Source organism: Coregonus lavaretus, assembly GCF_964263955.1.
Source record: "Coregonus lavaretus genome assembly, chromosome: 25".
Taxonomy (NCBI): Eukaryota; Metazoa; Chordata; class Actinopteri; order Salmoniformes; family Salmonidae; genus Coregonus; species Coregonus lavaretus.
In genome coordinates, this window is record NC_140012.1 from 42136882 (window position 1) to 42153036 (window position 16155).

The 16155-nt window shown below is 43.7% G+C and overlaps 1 protein-coding gene across 1 annotated transcript; it reads right to left on the reverse strand.

Moving 5' to 3' along the window:
* Window positions 1-8686: 8686 nt before the first annotated feature.
* Window positions 8687-10565, reverse strand: LOC311100376 (dual specificity protein phosphatase 13A-like; the record flags this gene model as incomplete). The annotated part of the gene is made up of 3 exons (XM_084141269.1): window positions 8687-8907; window positions 9897-10114; window positions 10429-10565. The coding sequence occupies 3 exons, from the start codon at window positions 10563-10565 to the stop codon at window positions 8687-8689; spliced, it is 576 nt and encodes a 191-aa protein (XP_083997395.1).
* Window positions 10566-16155: the final 5590 nt, after the last annotated feature.

Genomic DNA, 16155 nt, shown 5'->3' on the forward strand with positions numbered 1-16155 from the left:
GAGTTGGCTTGTTAGAGTGTACAGCCATCCGACGTCACGGTTCGTTGCCTTTTGTTGTTTTGTATGTTTATTCTGTTAAATAAACATGTATCCATTTCACGCTGCGCCTTGGTCTGACCCGTCCTTCAACAAACGTGACAGAAGATCCCACCAAAAATGGACCAAGCAGCTTGACCAGGAGCAGACACCCTGGACACAGGTGGGGATGGATCACCGTCCTTGGGAGGAGACAGTGGAGGCTCAGGTCAGAGAAAATGTTGAAGGGGGGCTCACGGGGTGGACGACGAGGCAGCAGGAGGCCGGGAAAGGGCTGACGAGAGAGGAGGAGGTCCTCCAAGACCTGCGGATCGAGAGAGAAGAGCCCCGACCACTGCACCCGGTGGGGTTCCAGTTGGAGTCCCTACGACCATGGGAACAGGAATGGGAACAGTTTTACACGGGGGAGTCGGAGGATGACGACGACAACGATGAGTTTCTGTTCCCTAACTCATGGGGGCTCCTGGAGGAGTCCTCACTGGAGGAGGATTGGGAGCGGAGAGTGAAGGACTGGAACAGTCGTACATATTCAACGCCAGTTCCCAGTCCGGCACAGCCCGTGCCTGCTCCTCGCACCAAGCCAGTGGCGCGTGTTCCCAGTCCGGCACAGCCAGTTCCAGGACAGAAACACGCACCTAAAATGGAGTCAGCAGGTACAGTCGGTCCGTCCGAATCTTGGGAGGAACGTGTCCAACAGCAGGCGAGCAGGATCCAGGCGCTCAGCAGCGCAATGGTGTGCATGGTGAGTACATTGGAGCGATGGCAGAGAGGTGGTGTTTCTACACCTCCTCCAACCACACAACTCACCCGACCTCCAGCGACGGTCCCCTGCAGGGAGCTCCTAAACGTGTCGATGCCCAGTCTGGGGCCGGCAACCAGTCCTATTACAGGGCTGGAATTTTCCTCTGCATCGGTGCCCATGCTGGGCAAGGCGTTTAGTCCTGCTCCAGAGATGGGGATGGATACGGGTCCGGAAGTTTGCTCCACTCCGGAGTCATAGCAACCCGCTCCACCGGTGCCTGATCCAGCTCCGGTCGGTTGATCCACTCCGGAGCTAGAGCAATCCGCTCCACCGGTGTCAAGTCCAGCTCCGGTCTGCGGCTCCATTACGGAGACAGAGCAGTGCGCTCCACCGGTGCCCAGTCCAGCTCCGGTCAGCGGCTCCACTCCAGAGACAGAGCAATCCGCTCCACCGGGGCCCGATCCAGCTCCGGTCAGCGGCTCCATTCCGGAGTCAGAGCATTCTGCTCCACCGGGGTCCAGTCCTGCTCCGGTCAGCGTCTCCACTCCGGAGCTAGATTAATCCGCTCCACCGGTGCCTGATCCAGCTCCGGTCGGTTGCTCCACTCCGGAGCCAGAGCAGTCCGCTCCACCGGTGCCTAGTCCAGCTCCGGTCAGCGGCTCCACTCCGGAGACAGAGCAATCCGCTCCACCGGGGTCCAGTCCAGCTCCGGTCAGCGGCTCCACTCCGGAGCCAGAATAGTCCGCTCCACTGGTGCGTGTATGCAGTCCGGCACGGCCCGTGCCTGCTCCACGCACCAAGCCAGTGGTGTGTGTTCCCACGGCCAGTTCCTGCTCCTCGCCCCAGACGTGGTGCATGTCTCCAGTCCGGTCCTGACCGTGCCTGCTCCTCGCACCAAGCCAGTGGTGCGTGTTCCCAGTCCGGCCCGGCCCATTCCTGCTCCTCGCACCAGACCTGTGGTGCGTGTCTCCAGTCCGGCCCGGCCTGTTCCTGCTCCTCGCACCAGACAAGGGGTGCGTGTTCCCAGTCCGGCCCGGCCCGTTCCTGCTCCTCACACCAGACCATTGGTGCGTGTTCCCAGTCCGGTCCGGCCCATGCCTGCTCCTCGCACCAGACCAGTGGTGCGTGTTTCCAGTCCGGCACGCCCCGTGCCCGTTCCACCGGTGCCTGGTCCAGCACCGGACAGCTGCTCCACTCCGGAGCCAGAGCAGTCCGCACCACCGGTGCCCAGTCCAGCTCTGGTCAGCAGCTCCACTCCGGAGCCAGAGCAGTCCGATCCATCGGTGCCTAGTCCAGCTCCGGTCAACGGTTCCACTCCGGAGCCAGAGCAGTCCGCTCCACCGGTGCCTAGTCCAGCTCCGGTCAGCAGCTCCACTCCGGAGCCAGAGCAGTCCGCTCCACCGGTGCCAAGTCCAGCTCCGGTTAGCAGCTCCAATCCGGAGCCAAAGCAGTCGGCTACACCGGTGCCCAGTCCAGCTCCGGTCAGCGGCTCCACTCCGGAGCCAGAGCAGTCAGCTCCCCCGGTGCCAAGTCCGGCTCCGGTCAGCGGCTCCACTCCGGAGCTAGAGCAGTCCACTCCACCGGGGTCTAGTTCAGCTCCGGTCAGCGGCTCCAGTCCAGACCCAGACGTCTGCCCCTCTCCAGGTTTGGGGTCTCCCACACCAGGGTCCAGACAGGGCTTGGTGCATCACGGGAGGGTTGCCGATCCAGGCCCAGACGTCAGCCCCTCTCCAGGTTTGGGGTCTCCCACACCAGGGTCCAGACAGGGCTTGGTGCATCACGGGAGGGTTGCCGATCCAGACCCAGACATCAGCCTCTCTCCATGTTCGGGGTCTCCCACACCAGGGTCCAGAGGGCTTGGTGCATTGTGGGAGGAAGGTGAGGGGAAGCAGCGCGCCGAGGTCCAGACCAGTGTACTGTCACACCCTGACCTACATAACTCTAGTTAGTTTGGTCAGGGTGTGCATGTTGAGTTCTATGTTGTGGTAGATCTATGATTAGATCTAGGTTTTGTATGTCTATGTTTGGCCGGGTGTGATTCCCAATCAGAGTCTCTGATTGGGGATCATACTTAGGCAGCCAGTTTTCCTGCCTGTGTTGTGGGATCTTGTTTGTGTTCGGTGAGTTGGCTTGTTAGAGTGTACAGCCTTCCAACGTCACGGTTCGTTGCCTTTTGTTGTTTTGTATGTTTATTCTGTTAAATAAACATATACAGTGAGGGAAAATAGTATTTGATCCCTTGCTGATTTTGTACGTTTGCCCACTGACAAAGAAATTATCAGTCTATAATTTTAATGGTAGGTTTATTTGAACAGTGAGAGACAGAATAACAACAGCAAAATCCAGAAAAACGCATGTCAAAAATGTTATAAATTGATTTGCATTTTAATGAGGGAAATAAGTATTTGACCCCTCTGCAAAACATTACTTAGTACTTGGTGGCAAACCCCTTGTTGTCAATCACAGAGGACAGACGTTTCTTGTAGTTGGCCACCAGGTTTGCACACATCTCAGGAGGGATTTTGTCCCACTCCTCTTTGCAGATCTTCTCCAAGTCATTAAGGTTTCGAGGCTGACATTTGGTAACTCGAACCTTCAGCTCCCTCTACAGATTTTCTATGGGATTAAGGTCTGGAGACTGGCTAGGCCACTCCAGGACCTTAATGTGCTTCTTCTTGAGCCTCTCTTTTGTTGCCATGGCTGTGTGTTTTGGGTCATTGTCATGCTGGAATACCCATCCACGACCCATTTTCAATGCCCTGGCTGAGGGAAGGAGGTTCTCACCCAAGATTTGACGGTACATGGCCCCGTCCATCGTCCCTTTGATGCGGTGAAGTTGTCCTGTCCCCTTAGCAGAAAAACACCCCCAAAGCATAATGTTTCCACCTCCATGTTTGACGGTGGGGATGGTGTTCTTGGGGTCATAGGCAGCATTCCTCCTCCTCCAAACATGGCGAGTTGAGTTGATGCCAAAGAGCTCGATTTTGGTCTCATCTGACCACCACTTTCACCCAGTGCTCCTCTGAATCATTCAGATGTTCATTGGCGAACTTCAGACGGGCCTGTATATGTGATTTCTTGAGCAGGGGGACGTTGAGGGCGCTGCAGGATTTCAGTCCTTCATGGCGTAGTGTGTTACCAATTGTTTTCTTGGTGACTATGGTCCCAGCTGCCTTGAGATCATTGACAAGATCCTCCCGTGTAGTTCTGGGCTGATTCCTCACCGTTCTCATGATCATTGCAACTCCACGAGGTGAGATCTTGCATGGAGCCCCAGGCCGAGGGAGATTGACAAGTCTTTTGTGTTTCATCCATTTGTGAATAATCGCACCAACTGTTGTCACCTTCTCACCAAGCAGCTTGGCGATGGTCTTGTAGCCCATTCCAGCCTTGTGTAGGTCTACAATCTTGTCCCTGACATCCTTGGAGAGCTCTTTGGTCTTGGCCATGGTGGAGAGTTTGGAATCTGATTGATTGATTGCTTCTGTGGACAGGTGTCTTTTATACAGGTAACAAGATGAGATTAGGAGCACTCCCTTTAAGAGTGTGCTCCTAATCTCAGCTCGTTACCTGTATAAAAGATGCCTGGGAGCCAGAAATCTTTCTGATTGAGAGGGGGTCAAATACTTATTTCCCTAATTAAAATGCAAATCAATTTATAACATTTGACATCCGTTTTTCTGGATTTTTTTGTTGTTATTCTGTCTCTCACTGTTCAAATAAACCTACCATTAAAATTATAGACTTATCATTTCTTTGTCAGTGGGCAAACATACAAAATCAGCAGGGGATCAAATCCTTTTTTCCCTCACTGTATGCATTTCACGCTGCGCCTTGGTCTGACCCGTCCTTCAACGAACGTGACAATTTGACAGGTTTGGCATATCAAGAAGCTGATTAAATATCATGATCATTACACAGGTGCACCTTGTGCTGGGGACAATAAAATACCATTCTAAAATGTGCCGTTTTGTTCACAACAATGCCACAGATGTCTCAAGTTTTGAGGGAGCATGTAATTGGTATGCTGACTGCAGGAATGTTCACCAGAGCTGTTGCCAGAGTATTGAATGTTCATTTCTCTATCATAAGCCATAACCTTCGGGATAACCCTTGCTGCTCCTCCTGTAATTAAAGATGCTGTGCGCGGGAAAGTCCCGATGGTTAACACAGAGGGCAAATCAAAATTGCTTTTTACCTCCTCTCACCTCTAGCCTCCCTCCTCTTGCAGGATTCATGAATTACAGTTCCTCCTTTGCTTTGGGGCATTTGTTCTTTAAAAAAAAAATGTTTTAAAGCACCTGACAACAGAGGAATGAGGAATTATCCATGCAATGCACCACATACAGTACATCAGTAAATCAGACTAGACACACATTATACATTATATAACATGTTATATTCATGTTATATATTATAATGTGTCAGATACTGTACCTACACTGATATATACTTAGTTTACAAAACATTATGAACACCTGCTCTTTCCATGACATACACTGATATATATTTAGTTTACAAAACATTATGAACACCTGCTCTTTCCATGACATACACTGATATATACTTAGTTTACAAAACATTATGAACACCTGCTCTTTCCATGACATACACTGATATATATTTAGTGTACAAAACATTATGAACACCTGCTCTTTCCATGACATACACTGATATATACTTAGTGTACAAAACATTATGAACACCTGCTCTTTCCATGACATACACTGATATATACTTAGTGTACAAAACATTATGAACACCTGCTCTTTCCATGACATACACTGATATATACTTAGTGTACAAAACATTATGAACACCTGCTCTTTCCATGACATACACTGATATATACTTAGTTTACAAAACATTATGAACACCTGCTCTTTCCATGACATAGACTGATATATACTTAGTGTACAAAACATTATGAACAGCTGCTCTTTCCATGACATACACTGATATATACTTAGTGTACAAAACATTATGAACACCTGCTCTTTCCATGACATACACTGATATATACTTAGTTTACAAAACATTATGAACACCTGCTCTTTCCATGACATACACTGATATATACTTAGTGTACAAAACATTATGAACACCTGCTCTTTCCATGACATAGACTGATATATACTTAGTGTACAAAACATTATGAACAGCTGCTCTTTCCATGACATACACTGATATATACTTAGTGTACAAAACATTATGAACACCTGCTCTTTCCATGACATACACTGATATATACTTAGTTTACAAAACATTATGAACACCTGCTCTTTCCATGACATACACTGATATATACTTAGTGTACAAAACATTATGAACACCTGCTCTTTCCATGACATACACTGATATATACTTAGTGTACAAAACATTATGAACACCTGCTCTTTCCATGACATACACTGATATATACTTAGTGTACAAAACATTATGAACACCTGCTCTTTCCATGACATACACTGATATATACTTAGTTTACAAAACATTATGAACACCTGCTCTTTCCATGACATAGACTGATATATACTTAGTGTACAAAACATTATGAACAGCTGCTCTTTCCATGACATACACTGATATATACTTAGTGTACAAAACATTATGAACACCTGCTCTTTCCATGACATACACTGATATATACTTAGTTTACAAAACATTATGAACACCTGCTCTTTCCATGACATACACTGATATATACTTAGTGTACAAAACATTATGAACACCTGCTCTTTCCATGACATAGACTGATATATACTTAGTGTACAAAACATTATGAACAGCTGCTCTTTCCATGACATACACTGATATATACTTAGTGTACAAAACATTATGAACACCTGCTCTTTCCATGACATACACTGATATATACTTAGTTTACAAAACATTATGAACACCTGCTCTTTCCATGACATACACTGATATATACTTAGTGTACAAAACATTATGAACACCTGCTCTTTCCATGACATACACTGATATATACTTAGTGTACAAAACATTATGAACACCTGCTCTTTCCATGACATACACTGAATATATTTAGTGTACAAAACATTATGAACACCTGCTCTTTCCATGACATACACTGATATATACTTAGTGTACAAAACATTATGAACACCTGCTCTTTCCATGACATACACTGATATATACTTAGTTTACAAAACATTATGAACACCTGCTCTTTCCATGACATACACTGATATATATTTAGTGTACAAAACATTATGAACACCTGCTCTTTCCATGACATACACTGATATATATTTAGTGTACAAAACATTATGAACACCTGCTCTTTCCATGACATACACTGATATATTCTCCTGATATAGTCTCCTGAGTGGCGCAGTGGTCTAAGGCACTGCATCGCAGTGCTAACTGTGCCACTAGAGATCCTGGTTCGAATCCAGGCTCTGTCGCAGCCGGCCGCGACCGGGAGACTCATGGGCGGCGCACAATTGGCCCAGCGTCGTCCAGGGTAGGGGAGGGAATGGCCGGCAGGGATGTAGCTCAGTTGATAGAGCATGGCGTTTGCAACGCCAGGGTTGTGGGTTTGATTCCCACGGGGGGCCAGTATAAAAAAATACAAAAATGTATTCACTAACTGTAAGTCGCTCTGGATAAGAGCGTCTGCTAAATGACTTAAATGTAAATGTAAATATATATTTAGTGTACAAAACATTATGAACACCTGCGCTTTCCATGACATAGACTGACCAGGTAAAAGCTATGATCCCTTATTGATGTCACTTGTTAAATCTACTTCAATCAGTGTAGATGAAGGGGAAGAGACAGGTTAAAGAAGGATTTTTAAGCCTTGAGACGACTGAGACATGGATTGTGTATGTGTGCCATTCAGAGGGTGAATAGGCAAGACAAAATATTTAAATGCCTTTGAAAGGGGCATGGCAGTAGGTGCCAGGCACACCAGTTTGATTGTGTCAAGAACTGCAACGCTGCTGGGTTTTTCACGCTCAACAGTTTCCTGTGTGTATCAAGAAAGGTCCACCACCCAAAGGACATCCAGCCAAGTTGACATAACTGTGGGAAGCATTGGAGTCAACATGGGCCAGCATTCCTATGGAACGCTTTCGACACCTTGTAGAGTCCATGCCCCGGCGAATTAAGGCTGTTCTGAGGGCAAAATGGGGTGCAACTCAATATTAGGAAGGTGTTCCTAATGTTTTGTACACTCAGTGTATAGCCAAATTGATATTGTGCAGAGATGACTTATTCTTCTAACAGACTGCTCATAAAACATATTATAATCTCATTAAACAGGAGCTCTTGTACATGTTTTTTAGCAGCACAATTGGCTGTAGGTACTAGTAGTGTCATCTGCCTTATCTCTTTCGTTCTATTTTAACATCTGAACGATCTCAGCTCAAAATAATTCTGGCATCTCTTCTGCATACCCACAAGGTTATGTGAGCTACCAGTAGGAATGGAGAGTGGGAAAGGACACACTGTTTGGGTTTTGTCGGCAGCGACAAAATAACTTTAGAGATACTGCTCGTGCTTTCTACGAAGGATGTTCCTTCACTGTGTGGACACAGCCGTTGTCTGAGCTCTGTTTACCAATGACCTCATTTGATGACACCGCTGAAAACTTTTAAAACATCCATCCATACGTGTATTATGCCAATAACAATCAGCTCTTTAGCAATCAAATGAAATATAAATCAAAAACATTTTGCAACATATTTTATTCAACATACCGTATGTAGGTGAGGTATACTTGTTTGTTTTTAGGTAGTTTGTGCACAAGAAAGGGATTTTACATAAATTAATTCCCACTTGATTTGAAAATCAACTTCATCTTTTTAAGCTCCTTCATTGTGCACTGATAAAAATATGAACTTGTGGCATTTGGTCCGTTTTGCTGTGTTCTCATCTCTACAGAATCAGACAGGTTCTCCATGTTGTCCTTGTTCTCTTCAACTGAAGATCTAGGTCCAGCAGCAGTGCCAGGAAGTTCCTGTTAGGGTAAATGGCTCTCTTCTGGATTACTTTCTGGAGGGCACAATGGAGGGGGATGTGACAATACAACATGAGGTACGCCAACACCAAGGTAGACGATCTGCTCATACCCATAATGCAATGGACGAGAATCTTCCCTGAAGAGGAGAAAGGAGAATATTTTATTTATTTATTGAACGTTTATTTATCCAGGCGAGTCAATTAAGAACTAATTCTTATTTAGAATGACGGCCTTTGAGATGAGAGCCGAGAAGAGATAAGAAAGTGATGGGATTAGTGAGAGGCCACCATCTTATTAATATCATACATGACTGCCCGCCTCATACTGTGGCCTTTCTATTCCCCTCAGAGATCTCAAAATAGTTTCCATAATTCATTGCCTTTGATCATTTAAGTTGCCTTTGTAGAGAGCGAGGCCTAGGCTGCTTGGCTGTCACATAAATCCCATTCTGCCTGTCCTCTGGTGGTGAGACTCTCTGAGAGGATCCATGGTTAGACTTTATAAAGTACCATTCTGCAAGGTAAGATTTCTTATTCTTCTTTTTTCTGTGTGGATTGGAAATAGTTACTGTATAACTAACTATTTAATGTGCGTTACAAGGACAGGCTTGGGTACTGTGGGAATGGGTTGAGGTCGGTGCTTTTGCATAGACCAGATTGTAAAAGCCTAGCAGACGAAATGTGGCAACTTGAAATTATATTTTTTTGTGTTCATAACTCTGCCTGTAAAGATATCCAATGTAAAATGAAAGGGGAAATCAGAAGTTGCTACATCCATTTTTGTACTTATAAATTAAAGATCTGTACCATTGATTCTTGAAGAATATAACTTATAAATGCTTAGTTCAACAACGGTTGTACCCCATCAGAACCTAAAATATAAGCTGGTTTTACTCCAATGTTTGTAAACATTGTAAATGTAAACAAACACTGTATAGCCTCAAAACATGGTTACAACTATAATTTTGATATCATGAATGATCAGTCCTTGCATCCATAGCTCTGTCTATATATTAGAGAGTGATTCAATTTCTCCAGCTTTTCTACCGAAACAGAGCCAGGCAAAACACTTTGTTACAGTTTCAACTGCTGATTGGCCCCACTTGACTTAGAATAGGAGTCTTACCATCTGGTTGTTTCAATGCTTTGTGAATGAAATCAGCTGCGGGCTTGAAGTAAACATCCAGATCAAAGTGAGTTGAGTCCTCTGCTGGAATACCATAATAAACAAAGCCGTTTCCATAAAACCTATGGTCCCCTGCGCTGCCTCGCTTGGAATGAGCAGCGTTTAATACATGAGTGATACCTAGCTTCTGCAAGGCACTCCTGTTTTGGGCTATTGCCCTGGTAAGACAAAGAGAGAGAAGGTGGTGAGACGGAACTGTTGTGAATGCAGTGCAGCACTAGCTACATTAATTAATTAGTCAAATAGTTTTCAACTCGTCAGAAACTGTACAAACAATAAATAATACATATATTTCATTACATGAGATGTTTGCAGTAGCCTATGATATGACCTTGGGTTACAGTTGATCTGTTTACTGTGACATTGACATAGAGTTTACCATAACTGCTTGAGTATTTTTATTTACAAACTCTTGAACTATAAACTAAGTGTAATGGAGTTAATATTAATTATTGTTCAAATGAATACTTACACATTTCCTATGAATATGTTCGGCCAAACCTCATTTATCTGGGTCAACCGCAGCTTGCAAGAATCCAAAATCTTTTCCAAGTCCTTCACAGATAGGTACTCTTTCTTGAGTTCTTTTGTGGTCTTCAGGGCTGCCATTAATCCAATTCAAAATTCCCCTCCAAATAAAAATCAACGACTCCAATGTTTTCAATGTGTTAAAGCAGCAGTACACTCTGTACTGCCACTACAGATGATATGTGTGAGCTGGCGTTTGTTTACCCTCACTGGGACAGTTACCCAGTGTAGCGCTCACGCCAGCATGTAGTCTTAGTCAGGCAGAAGGCAGGATCACAAACTGGAGGCTGTGCCTTTCACACCAATCTCTGGGTGTTCATCCCGAATGGCACCCTATTGCCTATGAATACTTTTGATCAGAACCCTATGGGCCGGGGTTCAGAAGTAATGCAGTGTATAGGGAATAGTGAATTGTGTGCAATTTGGGACACAGACTAAGACTCTTAATTCAATAAACCACAAACAGAGATGAAGCACCTTGATAAGCACTGATGATTTTACATTATGGACATGTTAAAGATGTTTTCTACAGTATACTGTAGAGTAGATTAAAATAATTTTATTCGTCCACTTTTAAGGTTCAACCGAAATTTGACTTCCGCTTAATCCCAACCTCCAAAAGACACACACACTGGGTGCCCGTGGAACAGTTGTTGTGGGGGGGTTAAATGCCTTGCTCAAGGGCACAACGGCAGGCAATGGCATCTAGGATTTTGATACCAGCCACCCTCCGGTTGCCAGCTTGCTTCGCACCAGATTTTTCCCGTCAGACCCTGGATTCGAAATGGCAACTCTTCGTTTGCTGGCTCACCTGCTTAACCACTAGACTACCTGCTGCCACCTACTGAGTTGGTATAGTATTTCAGGAACAGAAAGCCAAAGCTGTAACAGTGCTGCCTATTTATTGTAAATGTGTCAAATATAATACAGAAAGAAGCAAAAAATATATATTTCCAGTGAAAAGTGCATTATACGGAAGAGCATTAGGGCCAAACGAAGTGAGGAAAAGAAAACAAAACGGTGATGGGGATAGTTCTTCAAAAACTCGTAATACTTTGAGAATAAAGTTGCAATATTCTGAAAATATTCAACTTCAAGAGAACAAATATTTTGAGAATCAACAAAAAAAAAAATTGGGAGAATAAAGTCAAACTTTCGAGAATAAAGTAGACATCTTGAGAATAAAGTTTTTACATTTAAAGATGAAAGTAGGGGATTTGTCTCCCTGTTGAAATGCCTGGGTTAGATGACCTGCTGAAACTATACTTTAGAATTGGCTTTAGTAACAAGGAAATCCTTGCTTTTTTTAGCATATACATTAATGACCATATTATTGTAGTGGTAAGTAGTCCCTGTCATGGTGCACTTCTAATTCGCTACAATGTTATCCTCAATCCCCTGAGTATGCCAAGACCTTAGACAGTAACAGCTACGCCAGCAGCCTATTGGGTCGAAACGAAAAGGTTAACTTACAAATATGTAATGGCATAGTGTTTTATGTACATTTTACATTATACATTTACATTTTAGTCATTTAGCAGACGCTCTTATCCAGAGCGACTTACAGTTAGTGAGTGCATACATTTTTCATACTGGCTCCCTGTGGAAAACGAACCCACAACCCTTGGCTTTGCAAGCGCCACACTAAAAACAAAAGGTTGTATACAGTGCCTTCAGAAAGTATTCACACTCCTTGACTTTTTCCATGTTTTGTTGTGTTACAGCCTGAATTTAGAATTGATTAAATTGACATATTTTGTCACTGGCCTACACACAATACCCCATAATTAATTAAAGGTGAAAAGCTGAAATATCATGAGTCAATAAGTATTCAACCCCTTTGTTATGGCATGCCTAAATAAGTTCATGAGTAAAAATGTGCTTAACAAGTCACATAATAAGTTGCATGGACTCACTCTGTGTGCAATAATTGTCTTTAACATGATTTTTTAATGACTACCTCATCTCTGTACCCCACACATACAATTACCTGTAAGGTCCCTCAGTCGAGCAGTGAATTTCAAACACAGATTCAACCACAAAGACCAGGGAGGTTTTCCAATCCTCACAAAGAAGGGCTCCTATTGGTAGATGGGTAAACAACTTAAAAGCAGACATTGAATATCCCTTTGAGCATGGTGAAGTTATTAATTACACTTTGGATGGTGTATCAATACACCCAGTCACTACAGAAATACAGGCGTCCTTCCTAACTCAGTTGCCAGAGAGGAAGGAAACCGCTCAGGGTTTTCACCATGAGGCCAATCGTGACTTTAAAACAGTTACAGAGTTTAAAGGCAGTGATAGGAGAAAACTGAGGATGGATCAACAACATTGTAGTTACTTCAAAATACTAACCTAGTAGACAGAGTGAAAAGAAGGAAGCCTGGCACCGAATAAAATAATATTCCAAAACATGCATCCTGTTTGCAACAAGGCAATAAAGTAATACTGCAACAAATGTAGCTGTCACGGATTCAGCCGAGGCTGCTCCTCCTCCTTGCTCGGGCAGGCTTCGGCGTTCGTCGTCACCGGAGTACTAGCTGCTACCGATCTATGTTTCTGTGTTCTACTTGTCTTGTCTTTATTGTTCACACTTGGTTCCCATTAGGTATTGATTACTTCCCTATTTAACCCTCTGGCTCCCACTGTATGTTGTGCGTGTTCATGTTTGGTTGTCGTCTGGTGAGCGGGTTTGTTTCCTCCCTGCGCGGAGGTTATGTTATTTACGTTACCTACGAGTAAAGTACGTTTTCGATTAGCTCTGTGTCCTGCGCCTGACTTCGTCCTACCGCATCACACTGACATCCTGACAGTAGCAAGCAATTAACTTTTTGTCCTGAATACAAAGTGTTATGTTTGGGGCAAATCCAATACAACACATTACTGAGTACCACTCTACATATTTTCAAGCATAGTGGTGGCTGCAAAACCTGGTTCAGTCTGCTTTCCACCAGACACCGGGAGATGAATTCACCTTTCAGCAGGACAATAACCTATAACACAATGCCAACTCTAGACTGGAGTTGCTTACCAAGAAGACAGTGAATGGTCCTGAGTGGCAGAGTTACAGTTTTGATTTAAATCTACTTGAAAATCTATGGTTGTCTAACAATGATCAACAACCAATTTGACAGAGTTTGAAGAATTTTGAAAAGAATAATGGGCAAATGTTGCACAATCCGGGTGTGGAAAGCTCTTAGAGACTTACCCAGAAAGACTCACAGCTGTAATCGCTGCCAAAGGTGCTTCTACAAGGTATTGACTCAGTGGTGTGAATACTTATGTAAATGAGATGTTTCTGTATTTCATTTCAAATATATATATATTTTTACTTTTTCATTATGGGGTATTGTGTGTAGATGGGTGAGAGAAAAAAATCATTTTAATCAATTTTGAATTTAGGCTGTAACACAACAAAATGTGGAATAAGTCAAGGAGTATGAATACTTTCTGAAGGCTTAAATTAGGGTTATTTGGCTTGTAACCATAGCGGAACCTTTTTTGGTGCTATATGGAATCTTTTTTTTGAAGATTCTATAAAGAACCTTGCTCCTAAGGTTCTAAATGGAACCTGTATGGTGCTACAGTATAAAGAACCCTTTCCTAAGGTTCTATAAAGAACCATTAAAAAAAGGTTCTATATACTCTAGCACCAAAAAAAATGGTTCCGCTACGGTTACAACCCTTTCGGGGGCTATATATAAAACCCTTTTCTATGGCTCTTTCTAGAACCTTTATGGAAAATGGTTCTAGAAAGATGTTTTTGAAGAACCATACCGGGTTTTTTATTCTGGTTAGCCATGTGATATTGTCACAATTCCTAAGGCGTTATTATTGTGTTAATTGAGAAGTTGAATCAGGTGTGCTAGCCCTGCAATGGCTGGGAGTCCCTGAAGAGAGAATTGAGAACCACTGATTTAGTCAACTGTTCTTAATTGACACAAGGCCGTATGTGAGCAGAGTACGAATTATAACGTGCCATTCGGGGGTTCTCAAAATTCTTTATGAACAGTTGGTAGAGCATGGCGCTTGCAACGCCAGGGTTGTGGGTTCGATTCCCACGGGGGGCCAGTATGAAAATGTATGCACTCACTAACTAAGTCGCTCTGGATAAGAGCGTCTGCTAAATGACTAAAATGTAATGAATGGAAAGAGACATCTGTTTGAAAACACAAAAAAAGTGAAATTCTGCGATTGTCATTAGGCCTACACTCTTCTAGCCCAAATTAATTGGTGCGTGTTGCTGACAAATTGACCTTTTTGTAAAAACAAAGTCAAGACACTTGAAAAGGGGATGAAATATGGGACTGTCCCGGGTGCAGCCACAAAGGATAATTAAAAAAAATAACATGACAGAGAGGTGGGGGTGTTCGTTTCATTTGGAATAAGCTTTTATTTTAATATTTGCCTTTGTAGCAGTAAATTCCATTTTAAACAAATAGGATAATGGTTAAATTAGCATTATTTAGAGACCCACCTAGACTACACTCTTAAAAATAAAGGTGCAAGTTGGAACCAACTAAGGTTATTGAGAGCGATACCATGGGGGAACCATTTTAGGGTCTCTGAAGAACCATAAATGGGATGGTTCTTTGAAGAACCATACAAACATCCCAAACCAGAAATGTTTTGGCCCTCCAGGACCGGAATTGAATAGCCCTGCTGTAGGGATTCATGCCTTATTTGCATATTTCCCAGGGTGCCTTTTGAGTGAATTTTTGCGATACCAGTACCACCCATGACTGTGTTTGCTAGTGACAGAGACATGGTTGTTGCGTTCATTAATTTTCAATCCGGTGGCCTTCAACAAGTGAGATCATAAGTAAATAGTTATTAAAATGTAATTATTCAAGATAATACAATACATATTTCATAAGGCCTTCTTTTGAGGGCCTAGTTTTACCCTAATACAGTGGCCTGAAAGTCATGGTTTACAGGCCACATCAGGCCTGCAAGTCACATTATGCTGGCTTGCAAAGTGATGTGTAATTCCTAATTGGAATTTTGCAAGAGTGGGTAATCCAACATTTTGAATTTATATTCACTTGAAACCTACCTCTTTAAGGTCCCTACACCCAAACGAGGGCATTGCGTTCATCCACCTCTGGCCTGCTGGCTCCCCTTCCTCTGCGGAAGCATAGTTCCCGCTCAGCCCAGTCAAAACTGTTCGCTGCTCTGGCACCCCAATGGTGGAACAAGCTCCCTCACGACGCCAGGACAGCGGAGTCACTCACCACCTTCCGGAGGCATTTGAAACCCCACCTCTTTAAGGAATACCTGGGATAGGATAAAGTAATCCTTCTACCCCCCCCCCCCAAAATTGTAAAGTGGTTATCCCACTGGCTATAGGGTGAACGCACCAATTGGTGAGTCGCTCTGGATAAGAGCGTCTGCTAAATGACGTAAATGCGCCCTTGAGCAAGGCACTTAACCCTAATTGCTCCTGTAAGTCGCTCTGGATAAGAGCGTCTGCTAAATGACTAAAATGTAAAATGTAAATGTTTAAGGAATACCTGGAATAGTATAACAGTAATCCTTCTACCCCCCCCTCCCCCACCCCCCCATTAAAAAAGAAAAAAAAAAGGAGTGGTTGTCCCACTGGCTATCCTAAGTTGAATGCACCAATTTGTAAGTCGCTCTGGATAAGAGCGTCTGCTAAATGACTTAA